The following is a 17,283-nucleotide window of genomic DNA, read 5'->3' as shown; positions in this document are numbered from 1 at the left end:
GAAAGTATCTTAGAGGTCTTTTCCAACCTAGATGATTCTGTATGTAGTTAAGAATGGCATTAGTGTTTGGGACTAGCTCTCTGCAATCGGAGGCTGGATTACTTGACAGACAAAGGGCCATGGAATCACCAAAGGCCCGCACTGGGCAGTTGCCTTGGTGGCAGTGGGTGAGGCGCCCTCTCACCTCTGCTCCAGAGAATCCCAGACCTGCACTGCCGGCAGCCACACATCACAGAGTCACAAACCTGTTAAAGGAGGAAGGGGCCTTGGGAGATCACCTAATCCAACTGCCCTGCCAAGGCAGGGTCCCCTGGCATGGGAACACAGTGGGTTTGGAATGTCTCCAGAGAGGAAGACTCCACGGCCTCCATGGGCAGCCTGTTCCAGGGCTTTGCCACCATCAGTGCAAAGAAGCTCTTCATCTCCAGCTGCTCTGGGAAGGATTTTGAAAACACATTTTCCTGATTGTAAATTCCATTTCCCACCCTAATGTTTGGGAAGGGAGTGAAGGGCGGCTGTGGGGCGGGAGGAAGAGCATCAGCTCATGGCACGGGTTGAGCAGCGGCTCAGAGACGGGCCCCGGGCCGCCAGCAGCGCCCAGCGCTTCCCACGCCGGGTCCCAGCGACTCCCGGGGGCTCGGCCGGCGCCTCCCAATGGGCCGGCGCCTCCCGCAGCACCGCCCGCGATGCCGCGGCACCGCCCCATGGAGCCGCGCCGGGGGCGGGACTGCCCGGCGGCGGGCCGAGGGCGGCAGGCCGGTGCCGGCGGTGTTCGCCCTTCGGGGGCAGCGCTGCCGATGCGTGCGCTGTGGCCGCTGTGCCTCGCCCTGGGAGCCGCGGCGGCGGCGGGCAGGGCCGCGCGGCCGAGCGCGGAGCGCAGCGCCGTGTGGGGGCCCGGGCTGCGCGCCGCGGCCGCGCTCCCCGCGCGCTACTTCTACGTGCAGGCCGTGGACGCCCGAGGGCTCAGGTGAGGCGGCGGCGGCTCTTGGGGAGAGGCTGGGCGGGGCAAACCGACAGGCTTGCCATATGCCCGTACAAGGGGCAGGCGAAAAGCTCTCTACGTAACTCTTTCTGCGTATCACTTGGTAAGGGCTAAGTAATCTGTACAAGAAGTATCAAATAACGGCGTAAGGGGATGAGATAAGAGGATGAAAACGTTCAGCAGCAAAACATGTTACTCAGTGGAAAAATTCATTATTTATTCGCCTTTGTCAAAACTTTAGCAGTGACTAATACATTTAATTGGTTAGGTTTGGGCATCCTGCTTGTTTCCACTGCTGGGAACATTAGTATTTCTCCTACGTGCCAAGGCATAAGATAAGTAGAATAATTTACAAATTACTCTATAGGCCAATAGGTAAACTTCTTAGGTATATGAAATAGGATGGCCATAAACTAAAATACAGGAAATTTCACCTCACTGAGGAAAAGCTTTCCCCTGAGGGTGGCAAAGGACTGGAACACACTGCCCAGGGAGGCTGTGGAGTCTCCCTCTCTGGAGACATTTCAAACTCCCCTGGGCACGGTCCTGTCATCTGCTACAGGTGACCCTGCTTTGGCAGGGGGATTGGACTAGATGATCTCCGGTGGTCCTTTCCAACCCTAACAACTCTGTGATTCTCTGATTTTTTCAGAGGATACTCATTGCTTTCCATTTATTTAGGAAACCTGGTCATGAAACCTAGATAGGTGGTCAGAATGCTCCATCAGGGTCATCCAGATTAGGTGCACTATGGCTTGTGTGAGTATGGAAGCTGCCAATTCACCTTAACTTGGATAATAAGTATTTCTTGCATTTAATTGAACTGGCAGCTCCTGAGTATGTCTGGACAAGTTTTAGGAAAGGTGGTGAGAGTAGCTGAACTAAGGAGATACAGCCCAAGAGCCTGGTCACTACCTGGAAGAAAGGTGGAAGGAAGTTGACAGCATTTTGACTGTACCAAGTTTGTTAATACCTCAATGATATATGATAACTTCATTATTATTCAGATTATTTTATTTGAGTTTATGGTGGTTTTTCTGTTTGGTGTATGGTGAATTATACCAAAATATCTCATTTATACATTGAATTATGTGATCCCTCTATAATTTTTTCCCTGTTTTTTCCCCCATATAAGCTACAATAATGATTGAGAAGTGTAACTTTGTTCTTTATTTCCTTAAATAATACCTAGAAAATAAGATAATCTGAAAACATTTTGCTTCTGAATGTAAAACAATAGACTTACTGACCTGTTAAAGTGAACGTTCAGATGTGCTTGTGGAGGCCTAACATGGCTCAGAGGAAATCATGGCTAACATGGCTCGCTGGAAATCTGTTGACTTGCAAAGGAATGGACCAGACTAAGAAATCTGTTGTATGTTTCCTTTGTTCATTAAGCTCCCACTTATTCTCTGGGTAGGTTCACTTCATCACCAGGTGAAAATGCATTCCAGGTGAAGGTCACTGCTCCTGAAGAACAGTTCACTCGTGTTGGTGTACAAGTATTGGACAGGAAAGATGGTTCCTTCCTCGTGAGGTACAGGATGTATGCAAGCTACAAAAGCCTGAGGATAGACGTCAAAACTGGAGATAAGCATGTTGCAGATTCTCCATATATTTTAAAAGGTAGGAGGCACCACTACACACAGGTTTCCTCACAAAGTGTGTCCCAGAATGTCTTCTACTAGAAGCGTAGGATTCTTTGAGACCTTAGTACTTCTCTGGGACTATCAAATCCCATTGGAATTATGGATTCATTTTATGCATCCTACGCATAGTATTCAAAATAATAAAAGGAAGCAAGTGCTGCAAAGCTGTTGCCTAATAAATACAGGTAGAGGGCTCACACATTAGCTGCTGTAGGTTGACATGACTCCATTACAGTTAAAAAAAAAAAATCAGACATGTCTATTTAGAGTTGCTGAAGTTTTGGCCTAAGAAATGAATGTTCAGTGCCTGACCCTGTTCTGTGATCTCAACAGCTCAATATTATGACTCATCAAAAGTAAAATAATAATTGTGTTCCCAATAGGACCTATTTACCATGAAAACTGTGACTGTCCTCATGAGAACAGCAGTGCATGGCTGGAAGAGATGAACTGCCCTCAAACTATTCCACAGATTCAGAGAGACCTAGCAAATTTTCCCATTGTTGACCCAGATAAGATTGCAAAAGAAATTCCACAGAGGTTTGGACAAAGACAGAGTTTGTGTCACTACACCATCAAAAACAATGAGGTATGAAATCTTGTTGATCTGAAGTTCATATTGGAAGTGGGTGGCAAGACATGGACAGCTGGTTGTTCTGAGTTGTAAAAGCTTCTTGTAGCATGTTCTTTAAGAACAGGACTTTGCTTGCTTGAATACTTTGTAGTTTATGTATCTCAGCAATGTCTGTCCTACTTTGTAAGTGCTTTTTTGTCCACATAGCAGCTGAAACACAGTGAAAGCAAATTACTTTCCAGGCAATCAATATGAGTACTGGGCACACACCCAAGTCTCCTAAATGCTAATTCAGTTTCCTCTTCTCTGAACAATACTGCTGTGATGTGTCACAATCATCTAATTTGAAGTACCTCAATAAATGATATCATGCATAATTCTGAGATACCACTTTTAGCTGAACTGAGGATCAGAGCTACAATTCTTTATAACAAAGAATTGTATATACTGTATTATCTCAGTGAAGTTCTATATGGAAATTAGAAGAATGGAACACCACAGAAATAGGCAACAGTTTCTGCTTTTATTAAACAGACCTCAAACATCTGCAAAAGCAAGCAAATATTGTTATTTTTTATCACTTTCCTGTGCTGAGATTTCTGTTGCTTCTCAGCTGATTCATAAATCTATACGGCCATTTAATCTGTCTGACTAGATGCTATGCAATTAAAAGAGCTCTGAATTGTGCCAGCCATTCTCTAAAATGAAATCACCCAGTAAAACCTTTGTTTATTTTCAGGTTTATATAAAGACATATGGGGAACATGTTGGCTTCAGAATTTTCATGGATGCCATACTGCTGTCTTTGACCAGAAAAGTGAGTACATCTGTACAGCCACTTACTCTGCATGCTCTAATTGATAGAAACCTGGGCTTAAATACACATCAGTGTATTTATTGCTGTTTCTGTTAAAAAACTCTTGAAAAAAGTCAAATCATTGATTAATTATGGAAATGTTATGGATTTTCCTTGTTTGAAGCTGTCGTGTTCTAGAATGCCATCTGATTGAGTATCACGAAAATGAATAAGTAGGCTTTTATAGGTGATTTTGATAAGTCAGGACAAGGTTTATTGGTTTGGGGTTTTTTTTTTTGTAGAATAATTAAATCATCCTGTAGCATCTAACAGAAAAATCTATCTCTGCAGGTACATTGCTGCAAAAAGCTGAACACAAGTTAACATAACATGTTAAAGAAATATTAAGTAACCTTTCCACTATCCTCAGGATTAGTAATGGATCAGTTATGCTACTCTGTCTGCCTTTGGGTGTCATGTTTTAAGGATTGCTCAGCTGCTAACACTGCTGAGCCAACATTGCACAGGAAAATGGGACAAATGACTAAATGTACAAATGAACATTAATTTAACTGGGGATTGTTTCATCTAACACTATCTACAGCAGGACATGATGTCTAAGGGAAGACATGAATGTAGACTACAATTACCTAAAAGATTGTTCTCTGGAAGATGGAAGTAAACCGTTCTTTGTGTCAGTAGTGTTAGACAAGAAATAATGGAGTTAAATTGCATCTAAGGACTTTAGACTAAAAGTTGAAAAAGGATTGCTAACTCCAAAACTAGAAACTGTTTACAAATCTAGAAAACACAGTTTGTCTCATTTCCGTTAAATACCATTAAATAAGAACTTTTATTAGGATAGTGTCACTGAGTGACAGTAGATGGTTGGAGAAGAAGATTTAAGCTGCTGATTGATTCAGCTGCTGAGGATGTGTAGGAAATACAATTTGTAGGGTTTATACCCATCACAGCCATTAGATGGCACCGTAGTAATGAAGTCTAGTGCTGAGTATTAGAATGTGCTGCAAAAACCCTTTGAAAGGGAAAGAATATCTTCCACCACTTAGAAGTGTTGGTATTTAGCAAATTATTTTTTTTGCTTTGAAAGGGGTAATTGAGGGGGATGTATTGGAGATGTATGTTTTTTTAAAAATGAAATGAAATTAAGAGAGTGAACTGAGATACTACAGTAGTTCTGCTGTGACCTTGTATGTGCCTTCAGGGTTCTGTAAAACGCAGCCATATGTCATTTTTGCCTTTTGCTCTCCAAATTGAACTGTCCCACCATTTTTAGTGTTTCCTTACAAGGCAGCTGGCTCTTTCTGTGGAAAACTACAAAGCTGCCTTTTTTTGTACCTTTTCTTGCTTCACTTGAAAACACCCAAATCACACGCAGTGTTTAATATAGGGGTGCATCACAGTTGCATAAAGCAGCAAAATTATGCCCTCTGTCGTGCTTCCTGGCCATCAACAGTATTTTTCTTGCCTTTTGGCTGGGACAGTGATTTCAGGTGTGGTTCCACACTACCAAATATTTTAAATAAGTAATGATGTTATGCTTAATAATTAACCAAAGCACCAGAAATCTGGTCTTCCCATCATGGCTGTATATTTCTGTTTCTTCTCTTCTGTTAGATTTAGGCATCCTGCAGACACAGGGTGAATCAGATCACTGATGTGACAGAAAACTGATTTACCAGCCAGCATGAATTTTCCATGTAGTAACACAGTGATCCAACTTACCTTGGAACTATACAATTTCTGACTAGGTCCCAGTGCTAGCCTGATAAAAAGATTGTGTAGCCAATCATGTAAAGTATAACAGGAAACCATACTCTAAAAAGGGTACTCCTATGTCTTATGTGACTTTGTACAAAGCTTTTATTAAAAAAAATACTGTTTTGTAGGCTTTACTATGTGGTCTCAGTACTTCTAACAGGTTCCTAAATGTCAATAATTTATTACAGGAACATTAAGTATGTTAGACACCTGGCTATTTTTCCTCTTAGTGAGGTTCTTTTCAAAATGCAAGATGCCAGCAGAATGCTGTTTGTTCTAAAATGCATTTGCTTCTGTTTAGGTGAAAATGCCAGATGTAGAATTTTTTGTTAATTTGGGAGACTGGCCTCTGGAAAAAAGGAAGCCCCCACAGAACTTGCACCCGATCTTCTCGTGGTGTGGATCCAGTGAGTCAAAAGACATTGTCATGCCAACATACGACTTAACAGACTCAGTTTTGGAGACTATGGGACGGTAAGAAATACCTTAAACTTTTAAACTTAAATATTCACAATTAATGATCTTCCATAGAGATCTGTACTAACAGTATTTTATTTTCATTTATGAGACACTGGCACCCTAGGTAGGCAGTGACTGTGTAATCAATATATTAATATTATACTACACTGTTTCATTTCAAAAATCTAAATTTATCTAAACATGGTCAAATCACTGAAAACAGCACTTAAGAGTGTTTCAAGGCTAGGCATTTGATTTGTTTTTCCCCCCATGAACTTGTTGACAACTGGCCAGGTGTCTTTCTTTCCTGATTTTGTTAGAATTTGGTTTTTGTGTACCTTTCAAATCCTAACATAGCTATTGGGAATTTTCAAACTAGGAACTACCATCTCCCACTTTGATTACTGACGATAACTAGCCTTGGCAACTGCTCTGTTCTGTCTTGAAACACTACAAAGACAGCTTGCTTCTAAGAAATCTTTGTAATCCATCTTGAACTTGTTTATCATTTCACTGCATTTAGTTCAGGTTCCTTTTTTTTGTCAATACTTTTTGTAAATTTTCTATCCCTTGCCCTCCCAATTTATGTGTTTAATTTCTTAACATTTTTAAGGACGTACAGTATGTTTTATAAAGCAAGTTACACTACCTTAGATCAACCTTCTCTGGCAACCATATCCACTTTTACCTATTTTTTCCATGGCAGCTGACAGGTATTGTTTCCACATGCCATGTTGTTGAATGATGCTGGCATGCCACACACCTGTGAACTTAACATTCATTATCTGTTCCTATTGCTGCAAATGACTGATACAGTAACACATGATGGTTTGCTCATGACTTGCCTTCATTTTTGATACTGTGAGCTCTTTTAAGTAACTGCACTTTAAAAACTTTCCAGTAGGCTTCACTATTAAATCACTTCTTTCTCCTGCAGAGTCAGCCTGGATATGATGTCAGTCCAAGCAAACACTGGCCCATCGTGGGAAGACAAGAATACCACAGCCTTCTGGAGAGGACGTGACAGCCGCAAAGAGAGGCTTGAGCTTGTAAAACTCAGCAGGAAATATCCAGAGATCATAGATGCTGCTTTCACAAACTTTTTTTTCTTTAAACATGATGAAAGCCTCTATGGCCCTATTGTTAAGCACATTTCATTTTTCGATTTTTTTAAGGTAAGCTACTAATCATTTTTCATAGAACTCAGTTCTCACTGTTTCCCATTATCAAATAACTTATTATAAATTACTGAAAATGGAATGATTTTTATTTTTTCAGGACACCACAAGTAACAAGCATGACTAGATATCCCTCCAGTAGGATTAACTGCTATGTAGCTCTTACCCTCAGGATAGTAATGTCTGATTTACATCTAAAGGTTCTGTAGAACCTTGTGTAATCTACATAACTTCAAGTTCCTTTTTATTTCTTTTTCCTGATTCAGCGATCAGGACTACTAACATAACTAACATAGTGGGAAAATCTGTGGATGAAGTGGCACATCTACCCTCACATCCAAGGATGAGCACCTAAGAATTCCTGGAGAACTTAATTGATGAAGCTCTGTGTACCCTGCACTGTGATGAATTCCAAACTAGATAATAAAAGCTTCTTAGAGCATCAATGGATGCTTGCCTAGCCAGTCCTACCTGTCTCAATATCGGCAAGTCAGTAACACCAGTGCCCTCAGAATATAACCTGACCAAGCCACAGGGATCTTGTGGTTTTCAATAACTTCTGGTCTTTTTCTTTCCAGTATAAATATCAAATTAATATTGATGGCACAGTGGCAGCATACAGATTGCCTTATCTACTAGCAGGAAACAGTGTGGTGCTAAAGCAAGACTCCATCTACTATGAGCACTTTTATAATGAGCTGCAGCCATGGAAACATTACATCCCGTTTAAAAGTGACCTGAGTGATCTGCTAGAAAAACTACAGTGGGCAAAAGATCATGATGAAGAGGTAAAATATGCATTTAGAAGTATGCAGTAATGTTTCTAGAAGAGAACAAATACTGAATTTCTTAAAAATAAAGCAAAAAAAATACTAGGAGAACTTGAAATTTATTTTCATCAACTCTACAAATAAGAAAAACACTCAAAAATGCATAATATTGTCTTTAATTTGAAATCAAATTGAACTTCAGGAAAAAAAAATATCGTCCTAACAATGCCTTAACTTTTAAAAAGAATGTTTTATTTGAGTTATCCTAAACTGTCAACTTCATTGGTAACTCCACAACCAACAGGAGCACCCTGAAATTAATACTAGTTCTGAGCAATAAAAAAATAAACCAAACTTTCATTTTCTTTGACAGGCAAAAAATATTGCAATATCTGGACAAGAATTTGCAAGAAACAATCTCATGGGAGACCACATTTTTTGTTACTATTTCAAACTTTTCCAGGTCAGTATATTTTTGGCCACTGGCACAGAAATAGAAATCACAGAACAAGAATTTAGGGCAGCAGAGCTGCTGGAAATTGGCCAGTCTGGTACTTGAAGCCATGAAACAAGCAGCAGTAATTAGTCTTCATTTAGTTTACAAATATTGTATTCCATTATATCCTATGAAACCCCTTTAAGACTACACTGGGTCTTTGAAAGGCAGTGGGATCCCATAAATCTTGATCTAATCTGTCAGAATATGTTGCCCACAATGATCAAAGAATTCCACATCAGATGCACACCCTGTGAACCACAGCTGAAAATATCTGTGCATTAGCACCAAGATACCGAACTCCAGGGAGGCACCCGAAGGGGCTCCCAACTGCAGCTGAGTGTTCCCTCACTCTGTCTGTGATAGTCTGAAGGAACAGATTGTGTAGCCCCAGAGTTTTTACAGAATTGCTTAGCTGATTTGGTACAATATTGGCAACTAGATGTACAATCTAAAAAGATTATGGATTAACAAAACCTTCCTTTTCTTAAAACTAGGAATATGCTGGCTTGCAAGTGAGTGAACCAAAAATCAGAGATGGGATGGAGAAGGTGCAGCAGCCCGATGATGACCTTTTCCCATGCACTTGCCACCGAAAAAAGGTACAGCCCATGCAGAGTTAAGTGTAAAGTGCTGAGTGTCTTCAGTTCCTGCTCAGCCCCGCTGCAGCAGGGCTGCTCAGTGCCCCACAGTATCAGTTATCAGGCCAAGCCATTAACACCTATCGAACTTAGAAACACTTCTTAATGTACTTGCAGGACTAGACAGTGAAAAATAGGCTTCCAGTTAACTAAAATATGTTTCTTCTTTTTTCACTGCAGGCCAAAGATGAACTCTGACAAGTAAATAATTTTTTTTCAGTATTTACCTAAATTCAGGCTGTCTTCTTAAAGAAAGAACAAAAATCTGGTTTAGTATGCCTATGGATAATGTCAATGGATATTTTAAAGTTTACCATTTCATGATCTATATATGGAAGAAAACAAAGCACCCCTGGTTTCCTTTTTATCATGCAGTGGTGGCAGAGCCTTATTCAAACACATTTTTATAATTTTTTTTTTAAATAAAAATCATGTTTGTATCAGTCATGTGTTCCTGTCCTGAGTTACCCTGGAAATGCAGATACTTTTTGCTCATGCTTGTAAATCTTTTCACAAACATGAAACTGTTCTGCAAATAAGGGCAGATGAGGATTGTACATCTTCTCCCCTACTCACTCACTCTATCCATCCAAAGGCATAATTTTTCAGACCATAACTTTGCCCCTTCTGAGAGAATCTCAAAGATAATGCTGTGGGGTCCATAATAAATCTTGTTAACCTGAAGGAAAACCACAATTCCAGTATTGCTGTAGGCTTGGTTTACCAACAGATTACTCACAGGCCGTAATGAGAAAGGCTGCAGCTGCCAGTACACATACAGTGATTTAATCCACTCTCCAGTGTCAGTGCTCAGACAGACACCCGAGTTTCTCCTGTCACAATGGATGCAGAACTGGTTCCTGCTCCAGGAGTTCCTCCATCACAGAACACAATTTATCTATCAGTTTTTATTTATCAGAAGGCCTCTGTGATCAGTCCTTTACACAAAGGACACTGGCAAAGGGGACTTCTTAAAACTGAGCCATGTTCTTTGCTCCACCTGTCCAGCTGTGCCTGCATTACCTCCTCCTCCTCCCCACACAGGCAGAATCTGGCTCCCTAAGGTGACAAACACCGTGACTGACCAGAGATTCCTCTCCGTGCCTCACAGGTTTGGAAGCACCTGGGAAGGCCAGCACATAGAACCAAGGCAAAGTACATATTTGTACACCAGGCTCGCCAGCCTCAGGGGATGTGCTGGCAGAAGCCTACAAAGCAGTAGGTTTTAATTGCAAGTGAGTACAGCATCAAAAATTGAGGAACCCTAAAGATATGCTAAGTAGATTTTTTCCAGTATATTACTTCAAATATTAGTCAAAAGCATTACTTAATCCTCTGCATTCCCAAGTGTTGTATATGGATATTTGCATAGAAATACAGAGAACAATGCTGCCATGATGTATTTTCTGTCCTTCAGGTATTTCTTTATTGTTTTGCATTTTTTTATTTTTTTTGCATTTTTTTATTGTTTTGCATTTTTTTATTTCTTTAAGCTTTATTTGCATTTGCACTTAGACCTGAGAACATAATTTTTTAAAAAAATATGCCTCTAAAAAATAACAAACACCTTATTTGCCACATTTAGGAAAAACTAAATGAAGATATTGCTCAAACACTGCAAATTATTTGTGCTGCAGTTGAACGATCTCTCTAAGCCAAGAAAAAACTTGTGCATTTACTTCTTCCATGACATCATCTGCTGTTCGTCCTTTGACCGCCATCCCATGGTTTGCTTTATCAATCCAATGGATTTTTTTAGGGGCTTTCATTTTTCTCACCACACCTTCTAGCAATTGCTATGGAGAAAACACAAATGCAAATATTAGAGAATTGGCTGCTACAAACTCTGGAACTCCTAGACGTCTCTTACTTTGCCTGTGTAATGCAAAATAGGCAGCTCCTTAAAAACAGATAGATGGATCTGTGTGCACATGAAAAACACCTTGCTAGGAAAACGGGATGTATTCTCTAGTCAGGATTTGAATACTGGGATCTGCTCAAAGCATCACCCTCACTCAGAATAGCAGCAATTTAGAACTTCAAAGGAGTCAATTTTTACTGTCAGAGGGTAGTACTGGCAAAAAAATGATAGAATTGAAGTCAGATTTGTCTGCAGAGGCTGAGTAGCAACCTAATGCCTTAGGGACTAGCTTTGACACTGTTGAAATTTCTCAGTAAACAGATCGAAGAACCAGTTCACAAAGTCAAAGATTCCCCCATTAAGAAGGTACTCCAAAGATCTGCTGGTCACTAGCCTGACTTATTTTGGTGACAATTCCTCATGGAAGCATTATGACTCCTTAGAAACTCTCCAAGCATGAAAAATGCCAATTGCACATAGCCCCAAATTCACACTGACCTGCTCAAAACAACAGCATACCTGTTTGCAAGAAAACATGGCAGAAAAGCACTGTTTCCCTGCCTTTGTACACCTGCTCTTCATCTCTACAAAAATATAAATTTCTACCACAGAACCCTGACTTGGAGGTAGAACTCCTTTGCTAGAAGAATTTGCCATGCAAATGTGACCAGTGTGACATTTGGTGGCACCACACAGGTTTTGTAACTTGAAATGGTTAAAACAAAATAGCAAACAACTCACTCCTTCCATAGACCACTTTTAATTTGTGCAATCCTATTGAAACCCTTTAAATCAGGGGTATTTCATTGACCCAAAGATGAGCTTGCTGAAGTGGAAGTTTTAAGCAGCAAAAGGAAGCACTGCCAGACTTCCTTGTGTCTAATGAAGTTTTCTATCCAAGGCTTCCTTCAGAAGACACCTATTTAGGCAAGACTGTTAATCAGGTGAAATACAGACATCACCGAGGCTCATTGCTGCTCCTCCAGACTTTCATAGCAGGATTTACAAGGGTACTCACTTTTTCACACATCTCATCTGCCGATCCTGAGATAAACAGCACCGGACACGTGATCAGTAATAAATCCTCATCCCGAAGCTTGGACTGCAGTTTTGGTCGATGCAATGGGTAGGATAAACACAGGAGACCTTGAATGAAGCCATCATCATCATCACCCTGGCTCAGCTGATGTATCACAGAGGCAGCAGCTCGTGAGCCCATGGAACGGCCTTTCTCCCATGCAGAAATAAAGGAAAAACATTATCTGCTGTCATGTCATCAGTGTTCTGGTTTAGTAAACAACTCCCAAAACCAATCCAACTGAGTGTATTTCACTGTCACAAAATGCTAGGGATGTTCTACTTCATGAAAAACATTAATCCTAATTTCAATGTTTTTCTGCTAGGATATTTGTCTAGCTGCAACATCTACTTCCCTGTTTAAAAAAGAAGGGGAAAAGAAAGAAAACAAATTGATGGGGAACCCTTGCAATACTAGAAGGAACAACAGCCCATCCTGGGAAGAGAGGAACTGGTCCTACACTCCAGAGCCTGGAAATGTGAGATAGCCATGATAGTATCCTGTATCATTTTCATGCAACCTCAATTTACTCAAATTCAAAACAAAATTCTGTGTTTGATTTCACTTGGCTCACAAAACAAATGCAGCAAGTGTTTATGCACACCTTGAACTTCAGCCTAAAAGTAAAAGTAGAAGGGAGGGAAAAGAGTGTGAACTTGGAACATGAGGTCAGTCAGTAACAGCAAGGAAATATCAAAGTATCTCCTCAAAGAGGAAGCCTATGAGCTGGCAATGCACTGTAATTGAGTGTTACAATTCGCTAGTTCTTACAGGAGCACAGATTTGGTTTCACTTAAGAGAAAATTTAGAATTTCTCCTATCAAGATATTCCTAACCACCCCCATCTATTCCCCTTTTCACAAAACACAGCTGAACTTTTTTTATCTGCCACTAAATTTTAATTACCAAAACCTGTTTTGGAAAAACTATTTTCAATTTATCAGTAACCAGAATTCTTCAACACCTGCAATTAAAAAGTAGACATGGATAATCAGAAAACTCATGTCCTGTAAATTCTAACTGACAAGGAAATTTTCTCCTAAACTACCTGGAAAATGCAATCTATTGCTCTTTCTTTCCTCTTCTGCAGCGAGATCTATGGTATCATAAGGAGGGTTCATTCACTTCTCACCAAAGTGGGAAAGACTTGTAATACTTACAGATTGCTATTACTAGAGACGGCATAAGAGAGAAAATTATTGATAATAAAAACAATACCTGCAAGGAAAACACCAGAAAGTTTATAATCTTCACAAAGTTTTAAGTATTCCTAAAGAAATAAGAGAAAGAGAAGCATTACAAGTCAGAATTAAGACAGTTGGGAAGCTGGGGATCTCTTCTGTTTGTACCTACTACACAGAAAATGGGAAGCTCAGCACTGCAGATTAAAGAACAGATATATACAAGGTGCTGTCTTGGGTTTTATCACATAAATGCTTTCATAACATTTTGCAGCAACAACATTAACATAATCAACTTCACATTGGCTCTTAGCAAGTCTAAAATATCAGATGCCCTATAAGGTTACCAAAACAAGTGATTATATGTATCACCTGAGTTATAGTAACAGACCCCATGTATCCCCTTGGCCCATCAAAAGGAATAGCATGTTTGCAAAAATGCCCTTCATTAAGGTTATGTATTTGTGACATGACCAGTTAAGTCCGACAGAAAAGATAAAATTCAGCAACATATTTTCAGGTTTTAGGAGATAACTAATCAGATGCTGTCTTAGCAGATGCCTTAAAATTACCTTTACATAGCAGCATAATAACATAAATGCACTAACAACATTATGTTTCTTCCATAAAAACTGGAGATGCCCATTAAAGACAGTAAACTCTGACTTCAAATTAATGTACATATAATTGCAATCACATCATACAAAATTCCTTTACAACTGGACTTTGTTCCCCTATAAAAATGCCTCCTGCTCAATGCACACAGATCGCCCAACCTAAATTCTTCACCCAGCTTGTTTCCATCCTAAATTCTTCCACTTTTTGCAAGCTGTAAGTTTTCCCGTGAAATACCCTTGCTTTTCGTCAGGCTTTTCTTTTTCCCCGAACTCAAACCCACACATTTGTGGCAGCTGTTCCAGCTGTTGCCATCTAAGAACTGCTTCTGCTGTTTCTGTTCACACACAGTGCTCCATTTACCTAAACATTGGTTCTAATTTTCCCACTGTTGCTTGCCTAATCTCTGGACGTAATTTAAGAAACCTGGAAGACAGCACCCCCAGATCTAAGCTTTGGTCTAAGAATTTGGTCACTCCTTACCACAACTGCTTTGAAAGCCTTAGTCCTGTAGGCAACATTAAGGCCTTTACAAGTAAACCGCAGACACAGAACTCCATGGGATGCAAGATAGGCTGCTAAGGACACTAAGTGAGGGAAATTCATGTCTCCTCCAGCTCCATGAGTAAGAATCACTCCATATGTTGGTTTCTTCTCTGGGACAGAAAAGATAGCATCAAGGTATTTGTTTCCAAAAGGTATTTTCACTTTAACCTAGAAATGAAACAAACCCCAATATCATTATTTAAAATAAAACAAAGAAAACCCAAAACAAACAACAAAAAACCAAAAACAACAAACCCCCCCCCCCCCAAAAAAAAATCCTAGATAAAACCCAAGAGGAAGTGTCCCCAGTCTATACATTTACACATCTACAAATTACTATAAAAAAATACCAGACACTTAAGAAATAAACCCAAATTGCAAGCTTGTTTTTATTTCTACTGTTTAGAAGTATAGAATGAGTAACTGCACCTCTGGTTCAAAGATTTTCCATACAATAATGGGCAAGTCACTTCATGACTCCACACCTTATGCTCTGCATTTAGAGAATGAAGCTTCAAAGCAGAAATTCTCTATATAGCTATGTCTAGCTTTTCCAGACCTAACAAGCTGACACTGAGACACAGCCTAGCAAACATTTTGAAATCACACAGCGGTAAGCACTGAGTGAAGCAGCAGCCTGCACAGAGACAAGGACTGAACCTTCCCTAGGGACAGGGGACAGCACAGGTTCGGCAAAGCTCCAGGGGGACACGGCCTCCAGCAGCACAGACAGCCGGAGGAGCTGATCCAGACGCAAGATCTGCTCATGTTCTGCGGAATGAACGGGGACCGGGCAGCACGAGCGCCCCTGTGGTGGCTTCTGGGGCAAGAAGGCCGCCCCGAGGCTGGGATAAACCCAGTGCCCGAAGGCGATCCTCGGCATTGCTCGGCAGAGGAGCCGCCCAGGCCGAGGGAGCGCTCAGCGGCCCGGCCGAGCTGCGGCCCCCGCAGCCCCGGGGGAGGGACGGAGCTGCAGCGCCACCGGCCACGGACACAGCGCTCCCGGGATGGCCGAGGCGGCAGCGCACCCGCCCCGGCCCCGTGCCCAGGGGCAGGGCCGCCTCAGGGGGAAGGGCAGCTGCCCCGGGCTGCAGGAGCCCGCCGAGCCCACGCCCGGGCCGCCTCAGGGGGAAGGGCAGCTGCCCCGGGCTGCAGGAGCCCGCCGAGCCCACGCCCGGGCCGCCTCAGAGGGAAGGGCAGCCGCCCCGGGCTGCAGGAGCCCGCCGAGCCGAGCCCACCCCGCCCCGCCGTACCTCCGCCCGCCCGCTCATGGCCCCGCCAGGCCTGGCCCCGCCCGGCGGGCGGGCACTGGGCCCTGTTAAATACACGAAACACCCGGAAATTAATAGAGCCCCGCCTAAATTGTTTATCTTCACGCACGCGCCCGAAAACTCCACGGACTGCTAGGTGGTAATTCAGCACAAATAAAGCCAATTGCGTAGGGATTGATTGGAAAGTCAGGTGCTTACTGGCTTCTTACGGACAGATGAGCTGTTTATGATGAGTTACAGAATCATTTAGGATGGAAATGACTCCTGAGACCATCGAGTCACACCTATGACTGAACACCGCCCTTTCAACAGACCACAGCACTAAGTGCCACATCCAGTCATTTCTTGAACATCTTCCAGGGATGTCGACTCCATCATCTTCCTTGGGCAGTCCATTGCAATGTCTAGAAACCCTTTCCATGAAGAAATTGTTCCTGACATCCAACCTGAACTGTGGGATTCCTTAAAATCAGAGGGTTTTGGGCACGTTGCAAAAGGCAGGCCTCAGAGACAGCAGGATGGTGATTAGAGCTAAGCAGTAGCTATAAGATTTGTCAGCAGAAAAATTATACAAGAAGTAGAAAGAGAGGACAAATAGAGCAATGGTCTGTGTATTAACGCTTGGGTAGAATAACTCCCTAAGTTGCAGAAAAGTATATCTGGTAAGATATTAGGAAATTCTAAGCTTAATAGTGGAGCTCTGTGCATTGTATCTAAAGGCTTACAAGCAGGGATTGTATTTGAAATAAGCAAGCACTGTTTTAACCACAGGTACATGTATTTATAGTGATTGGATAGAAGTACTGTCAATATGCTTTTGCTTTGTGTGATTGGTCAAAAAGCTTTTAAAGTAAGTTGTAACATTAAGTTCTTGGTCTGCTGCCTGGGATGTGAGCTGCTGGCATCTTCCCATTGTCACAACCATGTAATGAGACTGATGCTAAAAAATAAACAGCTTAAGACGCATTCCACAGCAGTCCCATCCTGTTCATGATTTGTACATAGCCCCTGGCCAGTGATATGAACCTCCCCTGGTTTGTACATACCTCCCCTGGCTTGAGGCCATTTTCTCTTGTCCTGTTGCTGGTTGCTTGGGAGAAGAGACCACCCTCCACCTAGCTACAGCCTCTTTCAGGTGGTTGTAGAGAGTGATAAGCTCACCCCAAACCTCCTTTTCCCCGCCTCCATCTCCCTCAGCTGCTCCTTGTAAGACTTGTGCTCCAGACCCTTCACCAGCTCCATTGCTCTTTTCTGGACTTGGTCATGCACCTCAATGTCTGTGTGGAAGTAAGGGCCTAGAATGGGACACAGGATTCAGCGTGTGGAATAGGCAGAGCCAAGCACAGAGGGAAAGGTTAGATGTCCAGAGTGACATCAGGCAATTATTCTGGCAGCTGTCAGCAC

General features: G+C 41.8%; 2 protein-coding genes across 3 annotated transcripts; one reads left to right on the top strand and one right to left on the bottom strand.

The window, feature by feature from the left end:
* The first annotated feature begins 797 nt into the window (after positions 1–797).
* On the top strand, positions 798–9,772 carry POGLUT2 (protein O-glucosyltransferase 2). Of its 2 annotated transcripts, XM_021530231.2 has the most exons (10): positions 798–967; positions 2,403–2,608; positions 3,015–3,220; positions 3,945–4,022; positions 6,085–6,257; positions 7,180–7,417; positions 7,999–8,208; positions 8,564–8,653; positions 9,184–9,288; positions 9,508–9,772. In XM_021530231.2, the coding sequence occupies exons 1-10, from the start codon at positions 798–800 to the stop codon at positions 9,523–9,525; spliced, it is 1,494 nt and encodes a 497-aa protein (XP_021385906.2). In that variant the 3' UTR covers positions 9,526–9,772. The 2 variants fall into 2 exon arrangements, with proteins under 2 accessions (XP_021385906.2, XP_077637634.1); XM_077781508.1 differs by having other exon boundaries at positions 9,184–9,772.
* Positions 9,773–10,792: 1,020 nt separating this feature from the next.
* Positions 10,793–15,894, bottom strand: TEX30 (testis expressed 30). Its single transcript, XM_021530233.3, has 5 exons — positions 15,862–15,894; positions 14,546–14,776; positions 13,485–13,536; positions 12,207–12,415; positions 10,793–11,123 (listed from the first exon to the last, which is right to left on the bottom strand). The coding sequence occupies exons 1-5, from the start codon at positions 15,877–15,879 to the stop codon at positions 10,950–10,952; spliced, it is 684 nt and encodes a 227-aa protein (XP_021385908.1). The 5' UTR covers positions 15,880–15,894; the 3' UTR covers positions 10,793–10,949.
* Between the last annotated feature and the right edge of the window lie 1,389 nt (positions 15,895–17,283).

The sequence above is a fragment of the Lonchura striata genome, chromosome 2, assembly GCF_046129695.1.
Source record: "Lonchura striata isolate bLonStr1 chromosome 2, bLonStr1.mat, whole genome shotgun sequence".
In the NCBI taxonomy this organism is placed as follows: Eukaryota; Metazoa; Chordata; class Aves; order Passeriformes; family Estrildidae; genus Lonchura; species Lonchura striata.
This window is presented reverse-complemented; position numbering and strand designations above follow the sequence as displayed.